Source organism: Mustelus asterias, chromosome 5 (assembly GCF_964213995.1).
Source record: "Mustelus asterias chromosome 5, sMusAst1.hap1.1, whole genome shotgun sequence".
Classification (NCBI taxonomy): Eukaryota; Metazoa; Chordata; class Chondrichthyes; order Carcharhiniformes; family Triakidae; genus Mustelus; species Mustelus asterias.
Window position 1 is genome coordinate 63,480,081 of NC_135805.1, and position 19,022 is coordinate 63,499,102.

General features: G+C 51.6%; 1 protein-coding gene across 2 annotated transcripts in view; it reads right to left on the minus strand.

The window, feature by feature from the left end:
* pbk (PDZ binding kinase) overlaps positions 1-17,980 on the minus strand; it is a 33,933-nt gene extending 15,953 nt beyond the window's left edge. Inside the window, exons 1-5 of one of the 2 annotated variants that reach the window (XM_078213692.1) lie at positions 17,866-17,980; positions 10,876-10,987; positions 8,175-8,274; positions 6,897-7,039; positions 6,279-6,448 (exon numbers count right to left, since the gene is read on the minus strand). In XM_078213692.1, the coding sequence (XP_078069818.1) occupies positions 6,279-6,448; positions 6,897-7,039; positions 8,175-8,274; positions 10,876-10,936 (474 nt within the window). In that variant the 5' untranslated portion in view covers positions 10,937-10,987; positions 17,866-17,980. Of the gene's footprint in view, positions 1-6,278; positions 6,449-6,896; positions 7,040-8,174; positions 8,275-10,875; positions 10,988-11,901; positions 12,248-17,865 lie in introns of those variants that run through there. The other variant, XM_078213693.1, reaches the window with a different exon arrangement.
* Positions 17,981-19,022: the final 1,042 nt, after the last annotated feature.

The window sequence follows — 19,022 nt, forward strand, 5'->3', positions numbered from 1 at the left end:
GCTCTGCTCCCTCCTCGCCCCGCGAACCCGCGCTCCCAGATCGATTCGACGACGGCGGCAGCTCCAGGTGGCCAGCGATGCTATTTTTGCGGTGGGGCCAAGCATCCACGGCAGCAGTGTCCGGCAAGAATGGCTATCTGCAGCCAGTGCGGTAAAAAAGGCCACTACAGCAAAGTCTGCAGGTCCAAACCTAAAAACGGCAGTGCAGCTTGTAACCCTCCAGAACGGAGACCATCTCTTTCGGCGCTGCAGTACCCACGAGGTCCGACCACGTGCGATCTCAGGACGGCGCCATCGTGGCAGACAGAGGAGGAAGACCACCAGGAGTCGCTGCGCTTGGAGCCCTCGGCCACATGCGATTCATGGGGGCGGCCATCATGGTCCACGACGACTAGGAGCGACCAGCAGGGGTCCTCAGCATCCACATCGGCAGCATGCAGCAGCGACCAGCAGGGGTCCTCAGCATCCACATCGGCAGCATGCAGTGACGCCCAGGGGCCAACGGTGGCGTCGATCTCTCTGGATCAGACCAGGCATTTCAGACTGGAACATTCCATGATGGAGGTAAAGGTTAGTGGCAGAACTGTGAATTGTCTGTTTGACAGTGGGAGCACCGAAAGTTTCATACACCCTGAAACTGCTAAAAGGTGTGGACTCCGGGTTCTCCCTGCCAAACAGACAATTTCCATGGCATCAGTCCCGGTCTGTACCGATCCAAGGACGATGTATGGTAACTCTTGAGGTACAGGGCACAGTTTACGAGCAATACAGGCTCCTTGTGCTACCTCACCTTTGCGCGCCAATTCTCCTCGGACTAAACTTTATGGCCCACATGAGGAGTGTGATCCTACAGTACGGTGGGCCACTCCCTTCACTGGCAGTAGGGAACCAGCCGCAGCCTCCAAATTGCCCAAAGCGCCCCGCGTGCAATCTATCCACCCTGAAGATCACGACACCATCCCTTTTTAAAAATCTGGTACCTGGCTGCAAGCCCATCGCTACTAAAAGTAGGCGTTACAGCGCTGAGGACCGGATCTTTATTAGATCTGAGGTTCAGCGGCTCCTCAAGGAAGGGATCATACAGGCCAGTGCTAGTCCGTGGAGAGCGCAGGTCGTGGTAGTCAAAAGCGGGAACAAACCTCGGATGGTCATCGACTATAGTCAGACCATTAATAGATACACGCAGCTGGATGCGTATCCTCTCCCGCGCATTTCTGATATGGTCAATCAGATTGCGCAGTACCGAGTGTTTTCTACCATAGACCTTAAGTCCGCCTACCATCAACTCCCCATCCGCCCAGAGGACCGACAATATACGGCTTTTGAGGCGGATGGTCGTCTATACCAATTCCTCAGGGTTCCATTTGGTGTCACCAATGGGGTCTCGGTCTTCCAGCGTGCTATGGACCGAATGGTGGACCAGAACGGGTTGCGGGCTACCTTCCCGTACCTGGATAACGTCACCATCTGCGGCCATGACCAGCAGGACCACGACACGAATCTCCAACACTTTCTACGCACTGCATCTCGCCTGAATCTGACCTATAACAGGGAGAAGTGCGTATTCCGTACGCATAGGTTAGCCATCCTCGGATACGTGGTGGAAAACGGGGTCATTGGCCCTGATCCAGACCGTATGCGCCCACTCACTGAACTTCCCTTGCCCGCTAGCACGAAAGCACTGAGGAGATGCCTCGGGTTCTTTTCGTATTATGCACAGTGGGTCCCCAACTACGCGGACAAAGCTCGTCCGCTCATTAAGTCCACGACCTTCCCACTTACGCCGGAGGCCCAATTGGCCTTCAAGGTTTTGAAAAGCGACATCTCGAAAGCCACGATGCACGCGGTGGATGAATCCATCCCTTTCCAGGTGGAGAGTGATGCATCGGACTTCGCCCTAGCCGCCACACTAAACCAGGCAGGCAGGCCCGTCGCGTTTTTTTCCCGCACCCTTCAAGGCCCAGAGATTCGGCACTCAGCGGTGGAAAAGGAGGCTCAGGCCATTGTGGAGGCAGTCAGACACTGGCGCCATTACCTGGCAGGTAAGCGGTTCACCCTGATCACGGATCAACGATCCGTGGCGTTTATGTTCAGTAACACGCAGAGGGGCAAGATCAAGAACAATAAGATCTTGCGGTGGAGAATTGAGCTCTCCACCTATAATTACGATATTATGTATCGTCCAGGGAAGCTCAATGAGCCCTCGGATGCCCTCTCGCGCGGAACATGCGCCATCATGCAGGAGGACCGCTTGAAGGCTCTCCACAATGATCTGTGTCATCCTGGAGTCACCAGACTCTACCACTTCATAAAAGCCCGCAACCTACCCTACTCGGTGGAGGAGGTCAGGTCAGTTACTAGAAGTTGTCGGATTTGCGCAGAATGCAAACCACACTTTTATCGACCAGACCGGGCACATTTGGTCAAGGCCACTCGCCCTTTTGAGAGGCTGAGTGTAGATTTTAAGGGCCCCCTTCCCTCAACGGATCGGAATGTCTATTTTCTTAACATAATAGACGAATTTTCCCGGTTTCCGTTTGTTTTCCCCTGTGCGGACACGTCGACTGCCACCGTCATCAAGGCATTCAGTGAGCTTTTTACCCTGTTCGGGTACCCCTGCTATATTCATAGCGACAGGGGCTCGTCGTTCATGAGCAACGACTTGAGGCAATTCCTGCTCTCATTCGGGATTGCCTCTAGTAGAACCACGAGCTACAACCCTAGGGGTAACGGACAGGTGGAAAGGGAGAATGCTACAGTCTGGAAGGCTGTCCTACTGGCACTGAAATCCAAGGGCCTTCCAGTCTCCCGGTGGCAGGAGGTCCTTCCAACTGCGCTCCATTCTATCCGCTCCCTCCTGTGTACGGCAACCAATGCTACTCCCCACGAGAGGATGTTCTCATTCCCTCGGAAGTCGTCCTCGGGGACCTCATTGCCAGCCTGGTTGACGTACCCAGGACCCGTCCTTCTGCGGCGCCATGTGAGGGCTCGCAAGTCCGACCCCTTGGTCGAACCGGTCCAACTCCTCCACGCCAACCCTCAGTATGCCTATGTGGCATATCCTGACGGGCGAGAGGACACTGTCTCCATTAGAGACCTGGCGCCCGCAGGGGACGTAGCAACTCCTGTCGCTCCTATTCCCCCAGTCACAGATCCACTACTCCTCATTACTTCCCCAGACGTGGCGCGGTCAGCACCGGGACCAGTGCATAACACTTTTACTCCCATGTACAGCTTGCCTGAGACTCGGAGATCGGCGCCACCATCATCACCACCACCACCAAACGTTCCAGGATCCCCTACACCATCGCCTCATCAGGGCCGGCCGGCCCGGGAGTCTTTGAGGGGACAGCCAGATGTTGCTTTGAGAGAGCCACCGCAAGCACCTGCTCCGGTTTCGCAACCGGTGTTGAGAAGATCGCAGCGTCGGTGTGGTCCTCCAGACCGTCTGGACTTGTGAATCCTGTTATTTTTTTTTGTCATTGTCTGTTTTCATCCACCCCGCCACCTTTGGTTCCTAAAGGAGGGGTGAATGTGGTGAACCATCGTTGCTTCACCACTGGGGTTGTTATTGTGTTACTGTTGGGCTAGGGTGTTGTTGTTATGGGGGTTGTACTATGTTGTTGGGTTAGGGTGTTTACCTGTCCTAAATGTTATCATGGCACACTCCAGTGGGGTCCCGCCTCCGGTGGCAGGGTATAAGACCCCCTGCTCCGGCAGGACCCCTTCAGTCTGAACGGGTGAATTTGTGTTAGTAGTTTCATTGTTAATGTATTAAAGCCTTCAGTTCTAAAGCCTTGTTTCCGGGTGCTCATTGAGGTGCATCACGCTGCCACTCTGCACTTGGAATCAGTGGCAGAGCAAGGGAGGTCAGCCATCTTGGCTGGCCATTGAAGTGGGGAGAAAAAAAATAAATCGGCCTGACGGGGGAAGTCAGGGCTACTAGTGGTGGTGGGACTGTGTGCGTTGGAGAGGCAGCATTGCAGGGCTGCCCAGCAATCGGGAGGCCAGCAATGGGGACTACTGCGCATGTGCCAATTTCTGCTATGATAGATTGGCACATGCACAGTGACACATTTGGCATTACGCTGCCAGCCTCTTCAGCGGGAATAGGCCCTACCCCCAGATTTTCAACGTGAATCTCGCTAGGGCACTCTGCAGTGCTCAAGAGTGTGAGAGATTCCTTTTGAAAATCCCACTGAAAAAAAAACAGCGGGAGTTACTCCGGTTTTTATATGAATTCAGCACTTAGAATTTTTTTGGGAGAATCCCAGCCGAGATTTAACAGAATAGTACGAAGTGCGAAAAAATTATTTTGGGGCTGTTCTGCAAGCAGTCATTTAAGTGAAGGTGTTCAAAACCATGAATTTTTTGACACAGAAAATGAGGAGAAAATGTTGCTGATGGCAGAGGATCGATAAACAGAAGACACACATTTAAGGAATTGGTGATATACATGAGAAATGGGGTAATCTGGAATGCACAGCCCAAAAGGATGGTGGAAGCAGATTAAAAAGTAATTTTCAAAAGGAAATTACGTAAATACTCAAATAGGAAAGAAAACTACAGCGCTCTGGAGTAAAGGTAGGGGATCAAAGGAATTATGGGATGCGGGGGGAGTTGGGGGAAGGCAAGTATGTGGAGTTAAATTGCATGATCTTATTGAATAGCAAAATAAACTTGAAGTAGGTTGGGGGAGTGCAAAATCCAAAGAGCTAATGTCATAACTCTTTCAAAGAGCTGGCAAATGCACAATAGTCTGAATGTTTTCACGCGAACAAGTAATAGAAGTCATAGTGCATATGGCTCATTGAGCCTGCTGCATCATTCAATGCAATCATGGCTGATGTTCAGTTTTAACTGCACTTTCCCAACTGCAGCCCATGTCCTCAGACTTTGTGATACCAATGTTTATCTCAGCTGTTAGCATGTTGCAAGTTGTTACCTTGTCCCGTCTACTAGAAGTGGACATAAAGTTAGATCAATAATGACTGCTTGCAGTTGAGCATGTGCTAGTCTTACCCAGTGCAATATATATCAGTTCTATGTATATATTCAAAAATGAAGCATCCACAACAGTTTGAAGTAGAGAATTCCAAAGATTTGCAGCTCCAAGTGAAGAAATATCTCATCTCAGTCCAAATTTCAGCTCTTTACCCTGGAGATTGTGCCCGTGATAGATTTCTCAGCCGGGAAAACAGCCCCATTGTCTACCCTGTCACTTTCTTGTGCTGTATCTTATCTCTTTTCTGGTTACCAATCCTCTGCCTCCAGAAACAATTTATCCTCACTGATTATGACTGCGACTGTGTGGCCAAATTCCCCTTCAATTCGATTTTCAAGTTTGCTGACAACACTGTAGTGGGTCGGATCTCAAGCAATGATGAGACAGAGTACAGGAATGAGATAGAGAATCTGGTGAACTGGTGCAGAAACAATAATCTCTCCCTCAATGTCAACAAAATGAAGGAAATTGTCATCGACTTCAGGAAGCATAAAGGAGAACATTCCCATGTCTACATCAACAGGGACGAAGTAGAAAGGGTCGAGAGCTTCAAGTTTTTAGATGTTCAGATCACCAATTACCTGTCCAGGTCCCTCAATGCCAACACTATAGTTAAGAAAGCCCACCAACGCCTCTACTTTCTCAGAAGACTAAAGAAATTTGGCATGTCAGCTACGACTCTCACCAACTTATATAGATGCACCATAGAAAGTATTCTTTCTGGTTGTATCACAGCTTGGAATGCTCCTGCTCTGCCCAAGACCGCAAGGAACTATAAAAGGTCAAGAAAGTAGCCCAATCCATCACGCAAACCAGCCTCCCATCCATTGACTCTGTCTACCCTTCCCACTGCCTCGGCAAAGCAGCCAGCATAATTAAGTACCCCACGCACCCCGGACATTCTTTCTTCCACCTTCTTCCCTCGGGAAAAAGATACAAAAGTCTGAGGTCACGTACCAACCAACTCAAGAACAGCTTCTTCCCTGCTGCTTTTGAATGAATTTACCTTGCATTAAGTTGATCTTTCTCTACACCCGAGCTATGGCTGTAACACTACATTCTGCACTCTCTCGTTTCCTTCTCTATGAACGGTATGTTTTGTCTGTATAGCGTGCATGAAACAATACTTTTCACTGTATGTTAATACATGTGACAATAATAAATCAAATCAAATAGATTTTTAAAAACTCTCCAGGACAGTTGGGGATGGGCAAGCAAATGCTGACATTTGCCACCAACACCCATATCACGAACGAATATTTAAAAAAACTACCTCCAATCCATTAGCCACATGCAAAGCTACTTTAAGGATGGTAGAGGCAGGAAAAGGTCCTTTGCCATTTTCACTCCTTTCTTCAATCAGATCATTCAGAGACTTTTCTCCTCCAAACTCCATAGCCAGACATGGAGTCCCATCATTCGCTTTAGCAAAAGCTCTGTATCCTGTGGACAAATTTCCAGAGAAAATATAAAGAGATGAAAGCTGTTAGAAGTGTCATAAAATTTATAAAAGATGAAACTGCAAAGTTTATATCTACAATTCATTATGTGTAATAGTTCTTTTGCTATAACTCAGATAAAAAGATGTTTAAAAATGAGGCATGGAAATGTCCATTCACAAGGTACCAGAAAGGACTATTGTCTGAACTTATTTAGCAGTTAGAACATTGAAAAGGTACCACATACATTACACTTTTCAGGTGCAGTTACCGTCACATTGGCAAATGCATTGGCCAGCAAAATTCCACAGATTAAGTAATACTTATGAGAGTATATTTGCAAGAAACCTTTTACAATATCAATGCTTGTGAATAAATGTTCAGTTTGAGTAAACCATTTACTCAAGTTCATAATGTCCTTTTCCTGATTATTCAACAATAAACATACCTACCAACAATGTTTGGATGCTCAATATCTTTCAGGCGTTTGGCTTCTTCCTGAAGTCGCTTCAGATAAACACTTTGCTGTCTCACATTACACTTAGCATTAATCTTTTTCACAGCCCATGGAGAACATGATTTACCCGTGGGGGATCTAAACAAAAAATAGTTTTTGAAAGCAATATGACCACAAATACCACAATTTTATGTTCCATGTCTTACTCCAGTTCAGCCACAATACTGGAAGTTTTCCGGGGACAAATTTTGTTTCTTCATAATATTTATAGAAAGTGGATTGTGATCAACAAACAATGCTCCATAACAGAGTACAATGACTGGTAACATTTTGCAAGGGTCAAAATTCCTCTTTTCAGCTAGTCATAAACAAAATGGAAAAGGATAAAATTTGCAAAGGACAGCAAGCATGTGGCCACATAAATAATGAGAGAATGATAATACTCAAAGGGATCTAGGCAAGTGGATGGGCTCTATTTGATATGGGTTGGCAATCCTGTACCAAGATTGGGATCAAAGCATTAAGCATATATTTTTTTAAAATCACCATTAAGATATTATCAATAGCGCTATTTTGTAATGTTTAGGTTGGGAGTCTTACTGCAAGGCACCATAAGTTATTTTAACCTCCATTACCCATCAATAGTGTTTTGTCTGACATGACAATTCTTCCCTGTAATGGTAATATCAAATGTATTATACGGGATCATGATGCACAAAATCCAAAACTTTGAAGAATGGATCACTTGCATGAAGTGAGAAGTTAATGCTTGAACAGTAACATATAGATGCTGCCATTCTTTGAAACATATATAAGAAATATTTTATCACCAATTTTCTTATTTGCATAGTATTCAGTGTTTGCTTGCAAATCCCACTGGGGAGCACCCAACCTGTATCACCACCTGTGAGATGTCTTGGGTCATTCTGTTCCATTTGTAATATTGACTGCTTAACAGTTAAACAACCAAGATAGCCAATTCTCAAGCTTGGAACTTGAGTGAGGAGGAATCTATTCAATATACATGTAGTATATACATGTGATAGAACTCAAAGAAAGGGTATAATATTAAGAAACAACCCTTAAGATCAGAAAATCTACAAAGGTCAAGTTTGAGTCTACAAGAAACCAGGTTGTACGAATCTATCGTAAAATTGTAAGTTATACAATATCTAAGAATAAACTTGCACTGGGCAACAAGCTTGAGATTGAAATCACAAAAAAATCATTCAATCGAATTTAGAGGATTTCCAAACACTTTCCAATTACTAACCTTTTCATAAGGTAAACATTAACTCCAGTACCATAGCCTAGCTTCTTCATGAAGGGAGAAGCAGGAAGAACCAAAGTCGTATGATTCTCATTCCAAGAACCTGCCAATAATTAGAATTTAGATTATAAAACAGTACTTCCCCTGTGTGTACCTTATACTCAAATTAATTGTGCATTAGTACAACACCTAAAGGGCAGATTTAATTGCAAAAGTCCTTTGCATGCATACAAAATACTTAATTGCAACAAACAATGTGGCAGTGATCCGTGGGGGGTAGTATGATATAGATTCTGGAACTAATGGCCAGTGCTATAACTGCACCGAAAACAACAATTCACTAGATGACAAATAATTACAAATATTTCTCTACTTAATAAGGCAACTGTTTCTAAACACAAGAGCAGATTTAAACCACACTAGTGCAAAAACTAAAACTTGCTCAGGTTTGTGAGGTGAGAGTGACTGCCTTGGCATCAAGGTCGCATTTGGCCAAGATGTGGAGATGCTGGTGTTGGACTAGGGTAGGCACAGTAAGAAGTCTCACAACATCAGATTAAAGTCCAACAGGTTTATTTGGTAGCACGAGCTTTCGGAGCACTGTCCCTTCATCAGGTGAGTAACCTAGTGTTGTGAGACATTTGACCAAATGTGACATCAAGGAGCTGTAGCAAAACCAGGGCCAATGGGAATCAGGGAGAAAACTCTCCACTGGCTGAAGTCATACATGGCACAAAAGAATATGGTTGTTGGATGTCAGTCATCTTAGCTCCAGGACATCACTGCAGCAATTCTTCAGGGTAGTGTCAAGGCCCAACCATGTTCAGCTGCTTCATCGATGACTCTCCTTCCATTAAAAGTCAAAAGTGGGGATATTGATAATTGTACAATTTTCAGCACCCTTTGTGATTCCCCAGATACTGAAACAATTAGTGTCCAAATGCAGAAAGACCTAGACAATATCCAGGCTTGGGCTGACAAGAAAAATTCTAACCATCGTCCCTTGACGTTCAATGGCATTATCATCGCTGAATCTCCCACTATCAACATCCCGCCATTACCGTTGACCAGAAACTCAACTGGACTAGCCATATAAACACAGGTCAGAGGAAACATGCATAAGAAATATGAATTACGAGTAGGCCATTTGGCCCCTACAGCCTGCTCTGCCATTCAACAAAATAATAGCTGATCTGATTGTAACTTCAACCCCACAATCCTACCTATCCCTGGTAACCTTTCACCACTTGTTAATCAAGAATCTATCTAGTTCAGCCTCAAAAATATTCAAAGACTCTGCTTCCACTGCCATTTGAGGAAGACCCTCAGCGAAATAAATTCTTATCTTTCTCTGAAATGAGCAACCACTTATCTTTAAACAAGGATCCCTAGTTCTAGATTCTCAAACAAGAGGAAATATCATCCCAAATCCACTCCATTAACACCCTGCAGAATATTCAAAGTATATTAAAATTATTCAAACATATAATTATTCAAAACATATAACAATATTCAAACATATCTGAACATCAAGTCACCTCTTACTCTTCTAAACTCTAGTGGACACAAACCCAACCTCTCGAACCTATCCTCAAAAGACAATCCTGTGGCAAGTAACTCACCTCCCGACGCCCCAGAGCCTGTCCACAATTTACAAGGCATAATTCACGAGTGTGATGGAATACTCTCTCCTTGCCTGGATGAGCGTAGCTCCAACAACACTCGAAGCGTGACACCATCCAGCACAAAGCAGCCCACTTGATTGGCACCCAATCCACAAAAATTCAGTACATCCACCACCGACACAGTAGCAGCAGTGTGTACCATCTACAAGATGTACTACAGTTACTCACCGAGGTGCATTAGAGAGCACCTTCCAAACCCACAACTACCATCTAGAAGGATAAAGATACATAGGAGCACTACCACCTGGAAGTTCCTCTCCAAGCCACTCACCATCTTGACCTGGAAATATATCATTTTTCCGTAAGCGCTACTAGGTTAAAATCCGAGAACTCCCTCCCTAATAGCACAGTTGGTGTACCCTACACCACATGTACTGCAGTGGTTCAAGAAAGCAGCTCACCACCACTTCCTCTCAAGGGCATTTAGGGATGGGCAATAAATGCTAGCCTAGCCAGTGAAGACCACATCCCTTGAATGTTTTTTTTTACTTGGAACTCAAAAATTACTGTTATAAAAAGAAAAATCTTGCATTTATGTAACATCTTTCACAACCTCAGTTCACTTCAGTGTCCATTGGCTGTTTTCATGTGCGATTACCATGCAGTAGCCAATTTTCACAGTTAAGCTCCCACAAATAGCAACGTGATCATGATCAGATAATATTTTATGATATTGAGGGGTGAACATTAGCCAGTACAGCATGGTTAACCTCCTTGCTTCTCTTTAAAACAGAGTAATGGGATCTTTCACATCCAAGAGGGCAGATGGGACATTGCTTAAGCAACCCATCCAAAACTTGGCACCTCCAATGATGCAGCACTGACTGTTGGCCTAGGTTTTTGTGCTCAAATTCTAGAATGAAACTTGAACTGGTACAAGAGTGCTGAGCCACAGTGACACAATTTCAAGGGAGAAGATTTACATGGTTTTGCCTGTTTTTCTCTACTCAGAACGTTTCCAGAACCAGAGAGAAAATTTGTTTCACAATCAACACTTCTGGTAGTTCAGTTGTTCGTACCTAATTGTTTCTTGTTGCTTTCCTTCTGGCAAGGAGATTTGAAAGGGCAAGCTTCATCCATATTTTGTATTTCAAACTAAAGACTTCACCAAGAAAGTATGCCTTTCAAAAACTGCAAAGAAAAAAATGTTAGTAACAATTTAGAAGGCTGTCTGTTGGTCAATGTTTGAAGTTTCTAATGGCAACCCAGAATCTGCCGAACTTGGTATGCTGCTGAGATTTGTTACTGCACCCTCCACCTCTGATTCTTTTTGCCCTTTGTAATCTGAAAACAGGACAGCAACATGGCATCTGAAGTGTTGATGAATGATGGGGCCAATGGGCTTAAAGGATTGTGAAATAAAATGGAAACGAGGGGGAATTTCTTCTCTCACATCCGTTATTGTTTGGAATTATCCAGCCTAGAGAACAGTTAGAGGCTGGACCATTACATACAAGGCTGAGTTAGATAGATTTTTGATTTACAAAGGAGTCAAGTGGTTTGAGGGGTAGACAGGAAAGTCAGGTTTATTAAAAGATATGTTATTAATTACTAAACAAAACTGGGAGCACTCAGTATCAATCAGCATCCGAATGCACTCCATGGCCAATAACTTAAAATACTTCCGTGCCTATGTTTAATTCTTCTAGCCTTTTCATTGAATCATAGAATCCTACAGTGCAGAAAGAGGCTATTTGGCCCATCGAGTCTGTACCAACAATTATCCCACCCAGGCCTCATCCCCATAACCCCACATATTTACCCTGCTAATCCCCCTGACACGAGGGACAATTTAGCATGGCCAATCCACCTAACCTACACACTTTTGGACTGTTGGAGGAAACCAGAGCACCTGGAGGAAACCTATGCAGACATGGTTGAATGTGTAAACCAGTCACTCAAGGTCGGAATTAAACCCGGGGCCCTGGCACTGAGGCGGCAGTGCTAACCACATTGCTATCATGCTGAATATAGATAGGACTATCCTCCCCCTCCCACTAAGAGTTCCTCTCCAGCCTAGAGCAGATATTCTTACATTTACTTACTTTTCGCAGTAGCAATTTGTGCAACCCTTTCTGAACTATCCAAAGTTTGCAACTTAAATCACATTTTTAGATGGTTCCCAGTGCAGGGCAATTGTACAAAGGAAGTTTGCATTTCTGCACAATTGCCCTGCAAATCTTGACCTGTGAAGTTCTGAGAGGGGCCCCCCAGCGTATCTATGGGGTTAGAGTGGGCAAAATTATGGTGGATTCATGAAATTCAACGTGAGGAAGTGAGAGGCTGGGATCCAGGAAAGATCTAAGACTCAGTCTTTTTCTGAACGGAGGGAAGCCAAAATCTATGCAGGAACAGAGATTCAGAAGCCCATGCAGAGAACTCACTAAAAACTAGTGGGCAGTTAGAAAACAAAACTAATGCGACTTTGTAATTGACTTATGTTTGTTGTTAGACTCCAGCAGAGGGACTGAGACTGTCAGCGGTATTTCATTTCTTTGCTAGAGCCCCCCCATCACCCGCCCGTTAACCCCCTCTTTGCCTGCAACCAATGGTCCATTACTCCCTCCCCCAGTAACCAATGAGCTCTTACCTCCTCCCTGGTAACCAATGGGCCATTACCCCACACCCTCGGTAACCAATGAGCTGTTACCCCCCTCCTTGGTAACCAATGGGTCACCAACCCCCTCCTCGGTGAACAATGGGCCATTATCCCCTCCCTGGTAACGTTACCTACCCCCCTCCACCTGGGATAGGCCATTACCCCTGGATGAGCCACTACAACCCCTCGCCCCAAGTAACCGATGGGCCGTTACCGCCCCCACCCCCGGGTAACCAATGGGCCGTTACACCCCCCTTCCCTCTCACCGGTAGCCGTTACCCCCACACACCCCCCCTAACCGATGGGCCGTTACCCACACCCCCCCCCATACCGATGGGCCGTTACCCCCACTCCCCCCCCTAACTGATGGGCCGTTACCCCCACTCCCCCCCCTAACTGATGGGCCGTTACCCCCACTCCCCCCCCTAACTGATGGGCCGTTACCCCCACTCCCCCCCCCTAACTGATGGGCCGTTACCCCCACTCCCCCCCCTAACAGATGGGCCGTTACCCCCACTCCCCCCCCTAACTGATGGGCCGTTACCCCCACTCCCCCCCCTAACTGATGGGCCGTTACCCCCACTCCCCCCCCTAACTGATGGGCCGTTACCCCCCTCCCCTCGGTAACCGATGGGCCGTTAACCCCTCCCCTCAGTAGCCAATGGGCCGTTACCCCCCCCCCAAGTAACCGAATGGGCCGTTACCCCCCCCCCTCCCCCCGGTAACCGATGGGCCGTTAACCCCTCCCCTCAGTAGCCAATGGGCCGTTACCCCCCCCCACCCCCCAAGTAACCAATGGGCCGTTACCCCCCCTCCCCCAAGTAACCGATGGGCCGTTACCCCCCATCCCCCAAGTAACCGATGGGCCGTTACCCCCCCTCCCCCAAGTAACCAATGGGCCGTTACCCCCCCCTCCCCCAAGTAACCGATGGGCCGTTACCCCCCCCTCCCCCAAGTAACCGATGGGCCGTTACTCCCCCAAGTAACCGATGGGCCGTTACTCCCCCAAGTAACCGATGGGCCGTTACCCCCCCCTCCCCCAAGTAACCGATGGGCCGTTACCCCCCCCTCCCCCAAGTAACCGATGGGCCGTTACCCCCCACCTCCCCCAAGTAACCGATGGGCCGTTACCCCCCCCTCCTCCAAGTAACCGATGGGCCGTTACCCCCCCCTCCCCCAAGTAACCGATGGGCCGTTACCCCCCCCCTCCCCCAAGTAACCGATGGGCCGTTATCCCCCCTCCCCCAAGCAACCGATGGGCCGTTACCCCCCCCCCCAAGTAACCGATGGGCCGTTCCCCTCCCCCCCCCCCAAGTAACCGATGGGCCGTTACCCCCCCTCCTCCAAGTAACCGATGGGCCGTTACTCCCCCAAGTAACCGATGGGCCGTTACCCCCCCCTCCCCCAAGTAACCGATGGGCCGTTACCCCCCCCCCTCCCCCAAGCAACCGATGGGCCGTTACCCCCCCCTCCCCCAAGTAACCGATGGGCCGTTACCCCCCCCCTCCCCCAAGTAACCGATGGGCCGTTCCTCCCCCCCCCCCAAGTAACCGATGGGCCGTTCCCCCCCCCCCCCCCCCAAGTAACCGATGGGCCGTTCCCCCCCCAAGTAACCGATGGGCCGTTCCCCCCCCCCCCAAGTAACCGATGGGCCGTTCCCCCCCCCCCCCCCAAGTAACCAATGGGCCGTTACCCCCCCCCCAAGTAACCGATGGGCCGTTACCCCCCCCCCCCAAGTAACCGATGGGCCGTTACCCCCCCCCCCCAAGTAACCGATGGGCCGTTACCCCCCCCTCCCCCAAGTAACCGATGGGCCGTTCCCCCCCCCAAGTAACCGATGGGCCGTTCCCCCCCCCCCCCCTCCCCCAAGTAACCGATGGGCCGTTCCCCCCCCCAAGTAACCGATGGGCCGTTCCCCCCCCCCCCCCCCAAGTAACCGATGGGCCGTTCCCCCCCCCCCCCCCAAGTAACCGATGGGCCGTTCCCCCCCCCCCCCCTCCCCCAAGTAACCGATGGGCCGTTCCCCCCCCCAAGTAACCGATGGGCCGTTCCCCCCCCCCCCCCCCTCCCCCAAGTAACCGATGGGCCGTTCCCCCCCCCCAAGTAACCGATGGGCCGTTCCCCCCCCCCCCCTCCCCCAAGTAACCGATGGGCCGTTCCCCCCCCCAAGTAACCGATGGGCCGTTCCCCCCCCCCCCAAGTAACCGATGGGCCGTTAACACCCCCCCCCCCCCCAAGTAACCGATGGGCCGTTAATCCCCCCCCCAAGTAAGCGATGGGCCGTTACCCCCCCCAAGTAACCGATGGGCCGTTACCCCCCCCCCCCCCAAGTAACCGATGGGCCGTTACCCCGCCCCCAAGTAACCGATGGGCCGTACCCCGCCCCCAAGTAACCGATGGGCCGTTCCCCCCCCCCCAAGTAACTGATGGGCCGTTACCCCCCCCCCCCAAGTAACCGATGGGCCGTTACCCCCCCCCCCCAAAGTAACCGATGGGCCGTTACCCCCCCCCCCCAAGTAACCGATGGGCCGTTACCCCCCCCCCCCAAGTAACCGATGGGCCGTTACCCCCCCCAAGTAACCGATGGGCCGTTACCCCCCCCCCAAGTAACCGATGGGCCGTTACCCCCCCCCCCCCAAGTAACCGATGGGCCGTTACCCCGCCCCCAAGTAACCGATGGGCCGTTACCCCCCCCCAAGTAACCGATGGGCCGTTACCCCCCCCCCCCCCAAGTAACCGATGGGCCGTTACCCCCCCCCCAAGTAACCGATGGGCCGTTACCCCCCCCAAGTAACCGATGGGCCGTTACCCCCCCCAAGTAACCGATGGGCCGTTACCCCACCCCCCCCCCAAGTAACCGATGGGCCGTTACCCCCCCCCCCCCAGTAACCGATGGGCCGTTACCCCGCCCCCAAGTAACCGATGGGCCGTTACCCCCCCCCCCAAAGTAACCGATGGGCCGTTACCCGCCCCCCCCCCCAAGTAACCGATGGGCCGTTACCCCCCCCAAGTAACCGATGGGCCGTTACCCCCCCCAAGTAACCGATGGGCCGTTACCCCCCCCAAGTAACCGATGGGCCGTTACCCCCCCCAAGTAACCGATGGGCCGTTACCCCACCCCCCCCCCCCAAGTAACCGATGGGCCGTTACCCCCCCCCCCCAAGTAACCGATGGGCCGTTACCCCGCCCCCAAGTAACCGATGGGCCGTTCCCCCCCCCCCCCAGTAACCGATGGGCCGTTACCCCGCCCCCAAGTAACCGATGGGCCGTTCCCCCCCCCCCTCCCCCAAGTAACCGATGGGCCGTTACCCCCCCCTCCCCCAAGCAACCGATGGGCCGTTACCCCCCCCCCCCCCAAGTAACCGATGGGCCGTTCCCCCCCCCCCAAGTAACCAATGGGCCGTTCCCCCCCCCCCCCAAGTAACCGATGGGCCGTTCCCCCCCCCCCAAGTAACCGATGGGCCGTTCCCCCCCCCCAAGTAACCGATGGGCCGTTACCCCCCCCCCAAGTAACCGATGGGCCGTTACCCCCCCCCCCCCCAAGTAAGCGATGGGCCGTTACCCCCCCAAGTAACCGATGGGCCGTTACCCCCCCCCCCCCAAGTAACCGATGGGCCGTTACCCCGCCCCCAAGTAACCGATGGGCCGTACCCCGCCCCCAAGTAACCGATGGGCCGTTCCCCCCCCCCCCCCCAAGTAACCGATGGGCCGTTACCCCCCCCCCAAGTAACCGATGGGCCGTTACCCCCCCCCCCCAAAGTAACCGATGGGCCGTTACCCCCCCCCCAAGTAACCGATGGGCCGTTACCCCCCCCCCCCAAGTAACCGATGGGCCGTTACCCCCCCCCCAAGTAACCGATGGGCCGTTACCCCCCCCAAGTAACCGATGGGCCGTTACCCCCCCCCAAGTAACCGATGGGCCGTTACCCCGCCCCCAAGTAACCGATGGGCCGTTACCCCCCCCCCCCAAGTAACCGATGGGCCGTTACCCCCCCCCACCAAGTAACCGATGGGCCGTTACCCCCCGCCCCCCCCAAGTAACCGATGGGCCGTTACCCCCCCCCCCCAAGTAACCGATGGGCCGTTACCCCCCCCAAGTAACCGATGGGCCGTTACCCCCCCCAAGTAACCGATGGGCCGTTACCCCACCCCCCCCCCCAAGTAACCGATGGGCCGTTACCCCCCCCCCCCAAGTAACCGATGGGCCGTTACCCCCCCCCCCCAAGTAACCGATGGGCCGTTACCCCACCCCCCCCCCCAAGTAACCGATGGGCCGTTACCCCCCCCCCCCCCCAAGTAACCGATGGGCCGTTACCCCGCCCCCAAGTAACCGATGGGCCGTTCCCCCCCAAGTAACCGATGGGCCGTTACCCCCCCCCCCCAAGTAACCGATGGGCCGTTACCCCCCGCCCCCCCCAAGTAACCGATGGGCCGTTACCCCCCGCCCCCCCCAAGTAACCGATGGGCCGTTACCCCCCCCCCCCCCCAAGTAACCGATGGGCCGTTACCCCCCCCAAGTAACCGATGGGCCGTTACCCCCCCCAAGTAACCGATGGGCCGTTACCCCACCCCCCCCCCCAAGTAACCGATGGGCCGTTACCCCCCCCCCAAGTAACCGATGGGCCGTTACCCCCCCCCCCAAGTAACCGATGGGCCGTTACCCCCCCCCCCCAAGTAACCGATGGGCCGTTACCCCACCCCCCCCCCCAAGTAACCGATGGGCCGTTACCCGCCCCCCCCCCCCCCAAGTAACCGATGGGCCGTTACCCCGCCCCCAAGTAACCGATGGGCCGTTCCGCCCCCAAGTAACCGATGGGCCGTTACCCCGCCCCCCCCCCCCCCCCCCAAGTAACCGATGGGCCGTTACCCCACCCCCCCCCCCAAGTAACCGATGGGCCGTTACCCCCCCCCCCAAGTAACCGATGGGCCGTTACCCCCCCCCCCCAAGTAACCGATGGGCCGTTACCCCCCCCCCCCCCCAAGTAACCGATGGGCCGTTACCCCCCCCCCCAAGTAACCGATGGGCCGTTACCCCACCCCCCCCCCCCCAAGTAACCGATGGGCCGTTACCCCCCCCCCCCCCCAAGTAACCGATGGGCCGTTACCCCGCCCCCAAGTAACCGATGGGCCGTTCCCCCCCCAAGTAACCGATGGGCCGTTACCCCGCCCCCCCCCCCCCCCCCCAAGTAACCGATGGGCCGTTACCCCCCCCAAGTAACCGATGGGCCGTTACCCCGCCCCCAAGTAACCGATGGGCCGTTCCCACCCCGCCCCCAAGTAACCGATGGGCCGTTCCCACCCCGCCCCCAAGTAACCGATGGGCCGTTCCCCCCCCAAGTAACCGATGGGCCGTTCCCCCCCCCAAGTAACCGATGGGCCGTTACTCCCTCCCGCGCGCTCTCTCTCTCACCGGCTCCAGCTGCTTCTCGCGCTCAGTTTGTTTGAATTTCCCAGTGCACCATGGGATTATTGGGGAAGGGGAGAGACTGCGCATGCGTATAACTAGGAACGCCTCAATTCCTGAGGAGAGGCTGGGAGAGGAGGGCAGGTGTGGGAATGGATATGGGAGTGATGTTGATGCATCAGATTTCAGTTGGCAGTTATATCATTCATTGTAGAGCCTGATGTTCTCAAATCAGAGGAATAAACATTATATAAAAGCAAATTACTGCGCATGCTGGAATCTGAAACCAAAAGAGAAAATGCTGGAAAATCTCAGCAGGTTCTGGCAGTATCTAGACTCGAAATGTCAGCTCTTTTCTCTCCTTACTGATTTTCCATTCTTAAAATTTCCAAAAAGTTCTCTTTTGGAGTAAACATCATTGATTATTGGTGATTCCCTGCATGATTTTGATTTATTATTGTCACATGTTGGTATACAGTGAAAAGTATTGTTTTTTGCATGCTACACAGACAAAACATACCGTTCATAGAGAAGGGAAGGAGAGAGTGAGTCGGTTGCTACGTGACCTCAGACGTTTGTGTCTTTTTCCTGACAGAAGAAAGTGGAAGAGAGTAGGTCCGGGGTGCGTGAGGTCCTTAATTATGCTGGCTGCTTTTCCGAGGCAGCGGGAAGCGTAGACAGAGTCAATGGATGGGAGGCTGGGGTTTGCATGATGGACTGGGCTTCATTCACAACCCTTTGTAGTTTCTTGGGCAGAGCAGGAGCCTTCCAAGCTGTGATACAACCAGAAAGAATGCTTTCGATGGTGCATCTGTAAAAGTTGGTGACAGTCGTAGCTGACATGCCCAATTTCCTTAGTTTTCTTAGAAAGTAGAGAAGTAGAGGCATTGGTGGGCTTTCTGAATCACAGAACCCCCACAGTGCAGAAGGTGGCCACTCAGCCCATCAGATCCACATCAACCAACTCCCCCCCCCCCCCCCTCCCCACAGAACATCCCACCCAGGCCCTATTCCTATATATTTACCCAATAATCCCCCTAACTTTAACATCTTGGGACACCAAGGGACAATTTAGCCATTCAATAAGCTCATGTCTGATCTTTTCGTGGACTCAGCTCCACTTACCCACTCGCTCACAATAATCCTTAATTCCTTTACTGTTC